Here is a 12,485-nt window from a genome sequence, read left to right as displayed (position 1 = left end):
ATATATATATACACATACACTCACATACACAATACAGCCTGTATCAATCAAATGTTCGTTCATCGCGCATGCTCAGAACATGCACGATCACTGAACGACCGTACACACAATAGATGGTCAACGATCATCGTCCAATCCGATCCGCCGGTCCGGTCGTTCATTTACAACGACTATCCTCGTTGGTTGGCATCGTTGGTTACTTTTTTTACATTACGATTACGATTACGATTTACGATTTACATTACGATTTACGATTACGATTTTTGGCCAATGGGTCGTTTGTTGTTCGTTCGTCGTTCATTTCCAAAGATAAAAATTGGACGTGTGTACGCAGCTTTATACTGAGTAGACTTATGCTGAGGGGTGTGAATATTACTCTAATGAAGTATCCATGAAGTGGCACTTTTAATAAGCATTCCCTAGCATTGGCTTTGAAGTCATTTATTTCAGATATCATTCCAGTCAGTTTGCTTTGTGACATAGGAATACATCATAGTTCTTTAAATCTGTTTATGTTGGTGGACCCTGTTTTCATCTCACCTGTTAATAATGAGTTTAAGTGTGTTTTAAAAATATGCTGTGGTTTAGGACTGACCTGCATTTTACTAAAAATCATTTATTAGAGATCTTCAAAATCAAAATGAAACACACATAACTTGTGTCACTATGCATGTCTCTGACACATCTGGTGAGAACACTAGAACTTATACAACCAAGACAAATAAAGTGTGCCCTATACAATATTTCTAAACTACCCTACGTTGTAGTGCATATAGATTGGGGTACAGAATGCAGTATATAATTTATATGTCTGAGTATAAATTGGGGCTCTAGGCAATATCCATAGTTCTTAGTAAGTAATGTTGCCCAGTTGGCAGGACAAGATCTTGAAAAGAAAAAGAGGTTTGACCAGGTCAAAGAAAATCTGCCTTAGTAAACTATCAGATTGTAAAATAAAATGATCACTATCCAACAATTCTGTGAATTGTGTTTGTAGTTTTAAACTTTAATTTTGTTTATTGTGTTTTTTTTCTAAATCATTATGTTTTGGTGTGGCCTTAAACACAATGCTTTTTTTTTGTCATTGCTTTTGATTTTAGATATGTTGCCCTCACATCCCTCCATCGCTTAGTACAGTCTGATCATGCAGCAGTACAGAGACATCGAGGTACAATTGTGGAGTGCCTCAGACAAACAGATACATCTGTAAACAAGTAAGAATTCCAGATAATACTATATTTTTACTATATACAATTTGCATTATATCTTAAGAACACAAAGCAAATATTATTACGGCTGTTGTGAGCAATGAAGAAAGTGGATTAGAGTAGCCCTGTTCAAGGATAGATTCTCTTACGTTTCTGAAAAATCCTTACTAACTAAACTTTGGTTAATAAATGCAAATCTATTTTTTTTTTCCACACCGGCTGCCCGCATTAATGAATCACATATTGGGGATGTTTTTCCTTATCTTCAATTAAGGTTGTCCTACTAGCTACTAATGTGTTTTGTTATTTAAAATATTATAACAACATTAAAAATCTCATGCTTACATTTTTAAGGAGGGCTCTGGAATTGTGCTTTGCTCTTGTGAATGAATCAAACATTCGAGTAATGATGAGAGAGCTTCAGAAGTTTCTTCGCAACTGCCCACCGGAGCTGAAACAGCAGTGTACATCTGGAATTTTCCTAAGTGCTGAGAAGTAAGATGAAGTGTTTTAAATGCTGAATTTGAAGATTACAAAAGATAACAATTAGAAAAAAAGAAAAAAAAATCACAATTCACACACATTGACAGCAATAGTGATAAAGTGGAATGAGAAATCACTTTTCTTTTCTCTTTAGGTTCTCCCCTTCAAAGCGCTGGCATATAGATACCATAATGGAGACACTGATTACTGTAAGTAGTATCACTGTTTTCTTATTGCATGTTAACCTTAGTCTGTATTTTCTTTCTGAATAAAAGTTATTACCCTACATAGGGCTCTATATTTCTCTTACATGTTGCTTTTGGCATAAGTACCTCCATATTTAGCACTTGTGGACTTGTACCTACAAAGCAGCTCTATAGACAGTCCTTAGGAGAATGCTAAATTTAAACAAAGTTAAAAATAAAGTTTTTTTGTAACACAAATTAGAGGAGAGTGGTCTAAGGTGACAAAGCTGCTTTTCTATAGATAGAGTGAAGTGAGGGTTGTCACCCTACAATAGCAAGTGTGTTACTTGCAGCATTAGCAGGGAAATACAAAAACAAAGTACTTTAATAATATAACTAATTGGATTTAAATTAATTTTAAAGCAGAACTACAGTTTACAATAAAAATATTGCAATAAAATAAACCTACACCTACCTGTCCAGTCACATTTTTTAAAATAAACTCACACGTCCTCACCCACTGTCGTGGGTGCTGCTAACTTCACCTGGCAGCCCAGAAGTATACTTTGCAAAGGAGATTGTGAACCGGAAGGTAAGAATGTTTGCAGAGAAGTCGTTGCTTGTCCCATCTGCAATATTCAAACCTGCCTGCTCACATTTTTTTTTCATATGCTTAGTTCCAAGTTAAGGGAGAATTTTAGACAGATTTCCACTTTCTGTAATAAAGTTGTTTTTTTGTTTTGAAAGCACAAACAAAAAATATTAAGTATACAATTTGGGACCTGTTGCAGGAATCGAAGGACTGGTGTTGCATATAACAACTTGATTATATAGCATTCAGAAAACAGTTTGCTGTGATACACTACCTATTTTTATCCTGCATACAGATACCTTGCTTGGTTTGTATTAATAATCACATAAAGCATTTAGTGAGAAAAAAAGGTGAGATATGGCGAAAAGGTGTTACAATTTCAGTATATCCAGGGCAGGATTATGTATAATAATGACCCCAGACATCCTATGTATAGTTAAGGCCACACTTAAGTCAATTATGTTGCCTCTAGCAGTTGAGGCTAATTTTCTTTTCTCTTCCTGCATGTTCTGAAGCAGTGAGCAAAAAGTAAAAAACCATAGAAAGCATGGAAACATGTTTGGTTAGATGGAGGTCATCAATCTCCCCAACTCACATCTTTGGGGATTTCTCCTATTTCTTGAGATCATACTTACTTCATATAGGTAATTCATATTTTTTTGTTTGTTATTGTCTGTATTTTTAGTGAATCATATATCAACTATTTTCCAGGCTGGGGAGAGCGTTCGTGATGATGCTGTTTCACACCTTATCCAGCTGATCATCGGATCCTCGGAGCTTCATGGTTACATAGTTCAAAGGCTTTACAAAGCAATTAGGAAAGACATTGTGCAGGTATTAACAGAATAGTGGTACAGATTGTAGAAGCACAACAAAAGGAAGAAAAGGCAGAGACATTACACAGTTATATGCTCAAGGGCCGGCTTTTGTGGAAATAAACAGTTTTATCCCTGCTTTGATGGTATTCATGCATTTGAAAATATGCTGCCATTAGGTCAAAGTCTATCAACAGTCACCTGCAGAATTTTGTTCTCCTCCTATTTAGTATTTACAAAGTGATGCTATAGAGTTGTATGATTTATTAAAGGGGTTAGAGACATTGCAGCTGATGGTGAAACATGGTCTTCCCCTGGAAATATATAAACCTGACAAAAGAACTGAAGGTTTGTCTTTGTTTTCTGTGCTGACATATTTGCTAATGCTATATTTCTAACTAGTAATAATTTTGCTTGAGCTAGTTAACATAATTTCTTGTACTGAATTCTCTTTACAGCAACCATTAGTTCAAGTGGCCTCATGGTGCATCGGTGAATATGGAGATCTTCTATTACATGGAGTTTGTGAAGAGGAGGAACCTATACAAGTGAGACGTCAGACAAGAAGAGATAATAATATACAATTACTTTAAAATACATGTTAGGCTATTTAGCAAAGTAGTGTAAGCAGCAGTGGGGATGTATACAAAGAGCTGCAATTTTCAGCATCTTGTCACAGATTAGGCTGGTGATAGAATAGTGAAAATAACCTCTAATTAATTGATCTACTGTAATTTGAAATATGTCATTGCCTTACCAAATAATGCCTGCAAAATTTTATATGGCATGGTTTGATGACTAGGCCTCTTGCCCTTTAGATGGGAACTTATAGCTGGATTTAATGTGTTCTGGCTTTAATGAGTATTCTTGTTGATTATAATTGATCAAATTTAAACAGAGTCACCTTGTAGTAAATCACATTGGCCTTGATATTATAAAGATTTTCAAGACTGGAAAAGATAGGCTATCATGGAGAGCTCAGGTGATCAAGCAAACCTGTATTAAAATTCCTAAACTAATTTCCTATTTTTGGCAAAGGTTTTAAATCATGATCTTAATCAATTTCATGTTAGCTGGATTACCAAGGTTTACCCATGATAGTCTATCTTAAACTTCTAGCATTATTAAATCAGGTCTAATGTGATAGGCTGCAGCAGGTGGAAGGTCTGTTTTAAATCATTCTGAGATTTGTTATCTCCACACCATAATGCAGGAATTATATGCTTACCCTGGTTAATTTCCATCCTGTTTTATTTCAACAGGATAGCACTTTTTGTTTTAGGAAAAAATGCATATGAATGTTGTGTCAGGCAGAGTGCTGTGATCCTTGTGAAAAAGTAACAAATGCTTGTAAGTGTTACATTTGCACATTAGTAAATAATAAAAAAAAACAGGTCATGGGAAGATGCAAAAATGCGTTTAATCACTAAGTACTAACATGCTTAACCTAATGTTTTTACCAAATATGTAAAACAAAATCATCAAACTTTTTATACAATAGATCTGAGGCATGTAAACTATTATCTAAAAATCTAATTGTTTTCTAAACTAATGAAGATTAATTTGCACAGGTAACAGAAGATGATGTTCTGGATGTTCTTGAAGGAATATTACAGTCTCACATTTCCTTACCAAGTACACGAGCGTATACACTGACTGCAATCATGAAGCTGAGCACACGTTTCCAAAACAGTGTGAAGTAGGTTTTACTATTTTCTTACTGTTAAAATACATATATGCATTAATTAATTTGTTTCTTAAGTAAACCACTCACAAGAGAAATTTAGAAGATGCCATTGCTGAAATCCTACTGAAAATCATAACTGTCTGGCTGTGAGGCCAAACCCCATGTGATAAAACTTTTCCAGTGACTTGGCCTAATTTATTAAAGCTCTAAAAGGCTGGAGAGGATACACTTTTAACAGTGAAGCTGGGTGATCCAGCAAACCTGGAATGAATCAGGTCCAGGATTCAAAACATTGCTAGCAAATAGCAAATTACTTTGAAGAAATCCATTCCATGTTTGCTGGATCACCCAGCTTCACTGAAGAAAGTGTATAAAAAATCAGACCCAGAAAAGAATACAGTTCAGGTTAGTCTGAGAAAAGTCAGGTGTGTTTACTTGAAACATTGTTCCAGGAACTTACTTAAAGTACAAAAACTATGCATTCAACATGACAGCCAGACAATATTCAGAAGAGATTAGTAATTCCAGCCTTCTTGTTTCGTTTTGATAGGTATAGGCACTTTGATGGACCCACATGTTATTCCACTATTGCACAGCTATATTGAAAAAAAGATATACAATATGCAAAGCTAGATTTCAGCAAAATATGTCAGGCTGCTCCCAGAAAGTCAGCTTTTCTGCAATTCTGTATTGCCTCTGAAACCTAGACAATAATCAAAGGTTAGATGGGAAGGCTTTTGTTATTATTGGTCAGTGAATGATGTAGAGCCAAAGTTGCACAGTCACTGCCTTCCAAGGGGGTGAATATCCTAAATTTTGCAAGACATAATACATCTAAATATGCTGCTTGTATTTACACTTCTCTTCTTTTCCCCAGCCGCATACGTCGCGTGGTGTCTATATATGGTTGCTGCCATGATGTGGAATTACAGCAGAGAGCTGTGGAGTACAATGCATTGTTCAAGAAATATGATCACATGAGGTACAAACAGCACAGCATGGTTATGAAGCTACTGGTGATAAAAGTAAAATTATACTACCTACTGCTACTAGATAATTATGATTACAGATGATTCTCTTTTTTCCTTGTCAGGTGTGCTCTACTGGAAAAGATGCCATTACCAGAAAAGTCCAATACAGGGGATTCTGAAAATTTAATTGTTGAAACAAAAGACAAAATTGAGGGTCCTCCAGAAAATAACATGTCCTCCAACATTCCAGCAAGTCATGTAAGTAGAAAGAACAACTAAAAAGCATTAGTTCTAGTGAAAATTCTAACATGAAATTACATCTTGAACATCCCTTTTCCTTGATGAGATTTACTAAACTGCTGTCATGGTGTTAATTTAACACAGACAACTATTAAACTGAGGTTTATGATGTAAAGTGCTGTCGACAGTGGCAGAGGAAGAAAACTAGACTCAGTTTAGGAGGAGGAAGGTATGGAACAAATTTTAGGTGTTCCCTAGGTTCAGTAAATTGGATAGATAAAGGGTTGTCTGCACAACATAATGTACAGTATTCCTGCAGAGTATGTGAACTACATATGGTACTAGGGATAAGCAGGGTAACGCCTCTACTTTTTTAGTAAGACTGTAGGATATTAAGCTGTCAGAGCAGTAGAATGATTCTTCTATGTTATCCCTGCACTGACATTCCCCTGCCTGAGGAAAGATCTTATGGAACATTTGCTAATGCCCTTTTGTTTTTCAGACATTAAAATAATGGTATATAGTATACCACAACCTTTAGGCTGTTGGCAGCTAAAAATTAGCTTATACAAGGCGTCATATTCACCCATGTTTATTCAAAGGACCATTTAACTGTTTTTTTTTGGCATGCTACTTGTGTTATGGTCCATTTCCCAATACATTTCAGAAGGCCATCATTGTGTATGATTAAAAAAATGACCATTCCTAATTTCTTCAGGTCACTTCAGGGTAACGTGTTTTTAATTACTATGTATTTATTAACTTTGTACACTGAGAGGTTGTTTACTTCTTTTATATGTTTTGGGGTGCAACAGAAATTGAAAGACAATGCACTGTAGTATGCATACACAGACCATTTTTTTCATTATAGTTTTCATAACACCTATCCTTGGAGTTTCTTTTCTTCTAAACCTTGATTAAAAAACTCAACAGAAAACACTGCCCTAGAAAAATATAAAGAAATAGTACATTTTTTAAAGATGCATATACCTCACATTTTTTCATTGTGCATTTCCAAGAAGCACAGCATTTCAGAGTGGTGATCCTTTTTAAACAAATAGGTTCATATGATGGCATAACGCGCCTTTTGTAATGTTATGCTTTTTTTTTTACGTTATTGTTCAGTAAAAATAATCTATCATTTTTTTTCTGACAAAAAATAATCTTCTTAGCATGAAGAGTAGGGATGAGCGAGAAGGCCTCTGACCGTCTCACGAATATTTCCTCTAACTCCCGATGGGTCCACGAAATTTCGGCGAATCGATTTCACAAATTCTATTAAAGTCAATAGGCCGAATTTAAACATTAATAGCAAATCCCCTATAAATGTTACAAGCACCAAATTTGCTAGGAATGTGTAGGAGAACAGTGGCAACAAGGGACAAATACAAANGTTCCAAAAGACCTTGTAGTTTTCCAGAAAATGGCAGGCAAAATGACAGCAAGCAAATAATTTTTGCGTGATGGACAGCGTACAGAAGGCAGCATAAACATTAGGACATTGAGAAAGGGTGGCGCAGCGTGTGAACTCAACCCACTAGCAGCAGGCTCTGCTGTCAAAACAGCAAGAGACCGCATTGGTAGCTGGCATCATGATCTGGATGACATGTGTTAGGAATGCCACCCATAAAGTTGTGGAGAAATAGTGCGGTGACAATAGGCCTGAGGTTGGCAAACTCTGGCCTTCAGGCTGGATATGGTCTAGCCAGTATTCCAGTCCGGCCTAATGCCCCCCTGGTTATTTATTGTTGGATCCGGCCTAATTGAATTGTCGCGTTATTGCGAGTTTCCGCGATATCATTGATATCCTCAAGTAACCCAAATTACAATGCCTAAAGAGCAGAAGCAACACGCAGCTACCAGTCTCCGGAAGGTTAACCTCAAATGTTTTCAACCCAGAATAGACTGACAAATTATTCTTTAACGACACCAACAGCACTTGCGGTCGAATCTCAAGGGGCATTTCGATGCCAAGCACGCGCACATGTACAGAGACTAGATCGCAGATGAGCAGAAGACTGAGGCTGCTCACTTGTTGTCACAATTGGAAAAAACCTTTCCTTGGACACCCTGTTTCTTCTGGCCTAGTGTGGCCTAGTGTGCCTTCTTGACCTCCTAAAATGGTCTAGTAGTCCAAAGTTTCTAAATATGCCGTCTGCACAAGTACATTTCTTGAATATCAAACAAAGATTGATGGAGCAAAATCCTAATATGTGTTCTGACCGTCCATTGTCTGCTACTTTGCTGAAAGTGTTGGCTCTGGAAGTATCGCACCTCCTAGATTTGTGTCAAGCTATGTTGGATGGCATGCTTGCTGACTTTACATTGTTAGTTGACAGCTATCTTAATGCTCCTTGCCTAGCAAAAGAAAATGCTTTACCTGAGAACTTATGCTCTGAGCTTTCCAAAGAACTTCACCAGTTTTGTGTCCTACAACAAAGGAGAAGAGAAAAGGCTATAAAAGAATGTGATGTTACCAGCCATGGATTCCTTGTGAGATAAGAGTAAACAAAGCCATGATATCTAAATGGGTCATTCCTAAAATAAGATTGGTGCTAGGAGATGCCTTAGCATATACACACTTTGTATTATATTTGGTTCTCTCGTGTATCAGCTTACTGGTAGGATTTATAACAAATAATTAAAAATTGAAAGGAAGAGAACAACTCTAATAATGATACCGTTGTATGTCTGCCTAAATACTTTAGAAAGTCTTGGCTAGAGTTTATTGGTTGTTTGTTTTATTAGTACATTTATATGTGGGGAAAATTAAGCACAGAACAACTCAATGTGCCTCTACTCTACTGTATTTATTTTAAAGTAGGTCAGAAATTTCACTATACCAAACGGTCTTCTTTGGTAAATAAGAACAGGTATCAAACACAGAAATATCTGTATTTATTTTACAGTAGGCTGGAAAATTTAACTGTACCAAATGGTCTTCTTTGGTAAATAGCAAGAGACATCAAACAATGAAAAATCTGTATTTTTTAAAGTAGGACAGAAATTTTTTTGTAGAAAACTGTTTTTTTGGTAAATAGCAAGAGATATCAAAGACTGAAATATCTGTATTTTCTTTAGAGTAGGACAGATTTTTTTCTGCAGCAAATTTGTTTTTTGGGGGGGTAAATAGCAAGAGGTATCAGACTGAAATATCTGTCTTTTTTTAGAGTAGGCCAGAATTTTTTCTGTAGCAAACCGGCTTCTTTGGTAAAAAGCAAAAGGTATCAAAAGACTGAATTATCTGTATTTTTTAAAGTAGGACAGAAATGTTTTCTTCAGCAAACTGTTTTTTTTTAGTAAATACCACGAGGTATCAAAGACTGAAATATCTGTATCTTTTTAGAGTAGGACAGAAATTTTTCTGCAGCAACCTGGCTTTTTTTGGTAAATAGCAAGTGGTATCAGACTAAAATATCTGTATTTATTTTACAGTAGGCTAGAAATTTCACTGTACCAGTCATATATACAGATTTACAGAATGCTCCTAACCTGTCCCTGTCACAATCCACATCTCTCCCTGCTTCTGTTCTTCACCCAGAACACAAGATGGAGTGACTAACCCCTCTCTCCTTCCCTCTATATATGCCTGTGCTCAGATCTCCTGGGAACAAATTATTCGCTCCCAGCTGCGCCATTCCCGTGGGAAATAGTCGCCCTTCCAGCCCCCTGCTTTTTCCCTCGTTTGTTCGGCGAGAACACAACCTCATGGCGAATCACAAGGCCGTTCTCACTTTAATGTTCGGTTAGCCAGAAAGGCCCGATTCGCCGCGAGAACAAACTTACAAATCTCGCTCGCTCATTCCTAATGAAGAGTAATGATGCTGATTAAATATTCTTATTTTATAGGTTACTGACCTCCTAGGATTGTTAGAAGACAACATCAGCAATCTTCTTACACCCGTGACTGCAGAAACATCAACTGTAAACCAAAACGAGTCTGGTGGAGGAAGTTTGTTGGATCTTCTGGATGAAACTCCAGCCCCAGGTATGAACAGAAAGTTTTGTACTCACTAAATCAGCCCGTTTCATCCTAGTACCCAAAGGGAAACTTTTAAATATTTTATTTCATGTCCAAAGGGCAAGATGCTTTTTACATGGCTAGTCAAAGAAACATGTCCGGGTTACAGCAGTAATTCGAATAATGCCCTAATACACAGCTAAAAGAGAATAAGTGTCAGGCCCCTGGCTCCGCCAAGTGGTATTTCACCCAAAACTATGCAGCCACAACTATGTCATTTTTAAACAGAAGACTTGTAGAAAATATGACCATAAAAATTCACTAACAGCAAATTTTCAGGGAAATCGACTGGGGAAATAATTTATAAATAGAGCCCAATATCTGTAACATGATCAACAATAGGAACTTATATTACAAATCAGTAAAACCTGGGGCAAACATATGTATTATTCACCTTAAAAGAGCCTAAATAGGGGATGATGCAGACAGATGCATTACAGAATAAAGATCTTAATAATAATAATAATAATAATAATAATAATAATAATAAGAATAAAGCCTTTGTGTGACAGCAATTTGTGAATTTCAGGACTGGCTAAACATTTCATAGGATACATCAGGCAATATTCACATGTGCATTTTAAATGTGTGCTTGTTTTTGTTTGCCTGGAGTTACAGTTTTACTCCTCTTCACAGCATCTCTACCATCACTGGAGGTATATAATAATGGCAGCCTTCAAGTGGAATTTTCATTCCTGAGACCACCATCTAATTCTTCACTTCTAGTTATTACCTCTTGTGCCACCAACAACTCTTCAACCAACATTACAGACTTCCAATTACAGGCAGCAGTACCCAAGGTATGCTCGAAATCACAATTGATGTTTTTGCCTGGACATTTTTGAACAGCTCAAACTTTCTATGTGATAAACACAATGGGGAGGATTTATTAGAGGAGTACTTTTTATTCACATTATAAGCCAAGTTGCTATGTGGACATTTAATTTAATCAATAAAAATGCAAGTTTTTGAATAAAAAACAAAACCTGCAGGTAAAAAAAGTCATTTGATATACTTTATCTTTGGTTTGAGCCTGCAGCATCTAGGTGAGGGCGTCATCACTATCCTGTGGAAAGCTGAGTAACCCAAATCTCACAAGAAGACATTGATTTTTTAGTAAATAAGTGGACTTTGTATTTGGCTTTAACTTTATTGTAGGTTTGGTGTATTTGTCTTTATAAAATAATAGGAAACCATTATAGGGGCTTTTCTTTTTACTGTCCAATCACTGGTGGGGAAAGATCTTCAAGTGCTACTTAACTGTAGCAGAGAAAAATAAGGTCTGTGTGGTGCCGCAGAGCTGTGTAAATGTACTAGGTCAATTCTATAATTTTATATGACCATGAAACTTGTATGTGTATACTAAATCTTTTTATTTATTTATTTTTTAAAGTTTTGTAATTTTGTATTATGTGTGTTACAGAGTGTTCAACTACAGCTCCAAGCTCCCAGTGGTAATTTACTTGCAGCTTCTGGTGAAAGCTCGGTTACACAGTCCATTCGTGTACTGAACCCCCAAAAGGTATGTCATAAATATTTAATCTGATAAATTACTAGATGTGTTGTTCGCATATGCAATTTTCTTTTGATGTTATTTCTGGTGTAATATAATGATTGACATATAAATCGATCCTCAGAGATGGACCACCAATTTTATGCACCATCCACTTGTCCAAATTATTGAGCCAAATAACCATGGTTTAATGGGAAGTGATTCAGTATAAAGAATTATGATATTTCTGAATTACAAGACTTGAGCAACTAGTTTGATCAGATACTTTGTGTTTTAAAATTAAGTCACTAAGCTTTTAATATTATTCAATTATTTTTCTTTTAGGTTCCTCTCCGGATGCGCCTGCGTTTGTCTTTTACACACAATGGAAATTCAGTATGTGAAGTTTGTGAAGTCAACAACTTTCCTGCAGGTGCATGGTAGTAACAAAAGGAATATTGAAATATTTGGGTTTCAAAGACAGAGATGAAGAGATGAAGGGGACATCAATGTCAAAGAATTCTTTGGTAAAGGAACAAATTATTGTGCTTTTTCAAATTTGTTATAACTGAATATATATTTATTTTTGGTGTGAAACACTTCACAAGCACAATTAATAACTCACTCTGAGCAGATCTAATTTTAAAATGTATTCAAGCTCGGGTACCTGTAATAAAATTTTATTGTTTTCCTAGCCTCCAGTAGGTGGGTTTTTTTTTTGACAGTGTGAAAAAAAAGAATGCTTGGTTTCAAATTCAAAGATTGCCATCTCAATATGTCCTGCAGGTGGC

General features: G+C 36.1%; 1 protein-coding gene across 1 annotated transcript in view; it reads left to right on the top strand.

The window, feature by feature from the left end:
• Nucleotides 1–12,388, top strand: part of AP1G2 (adaptor related protein complex 1 subunit gamma 2) — a 22,130-nt gene extending 9,742 nt beyond the window's left edge. The window contains exons 11-22 of the mRNA XM_072415102.1: nucleotides 1,101–1,214; nucleotides 1,563–1,703; nucleotides 1,846–1,900; nucleotides 3,180–3,302; nucleotides 3,742–3,831; nucleotides 4,855–4,982; nucleotides 5,848–5,952; nucleotides 6,064–6,199; nucleotides 10,031–10,169; nucleotides 10,839–11,002; nucleotides 11,626–11,724; nucleotides 12,040–12,388. Of these exons, the coding sequence (XP_072271203.1) occupies nucleotides 1,101–1,214; nucleotides 1,563–1,703; nucleotides 1,846–1,900; nucleotides 3,180–3,302; nucleotides 3,742–3,831; nucleotides 4,855–4,982; nucleotides 5,848–5,952; nucleotides 6,064–6,199; nucleotides 10,031–10,169; nucleotides 10,839–11,002; nucleotides 11,626–11,724; nucleotides 12,040–12,138 (1,393 nt within the window). The 3' untranslated portion in view covers nucleotides 12,139–12,388. The remainder of the gene's footprint in view (nucleotides 1–1,100; nucleotides 1,215–1,562; nucleotides 1,704–1,845; nucleotides 1,901–3,179; nucleotides 3,303–3,741; nucleotides 3,832–4,854; nucleotides 4,983–5,847; nucleotides 5,953–6,063; nucleotides 6,200–10,030; nucleotides 10,170–10,838; nucleotides 11,003–11,625; nucleotides 11,725–12,039) is intronic.
• Nucleotides 12,389–12,485: the final 97 nt, after the last annotated feature.

Source organism: Pyxicephalus adspersus, chromosome 6 (assembly GCF_032062135.1).
Source record: "Pyxicephalus adspersus chromosome 6, UCB_Pads_2.0, whole genome shotgun sequence".
NCBI classification, from domain to species: domain Eukaryota; kingdom Metazoa; phylum Chordata; class Amphibia; order Anura; family Pyxicephalidae; genus Pyxicephalus; species Pyxicephalus adspersus.
The sequence above is the reverse complement of the archived record's forward strand: the minus strand, read 5'-3'. Positions and strand labels throughout refer to the sequence as shown.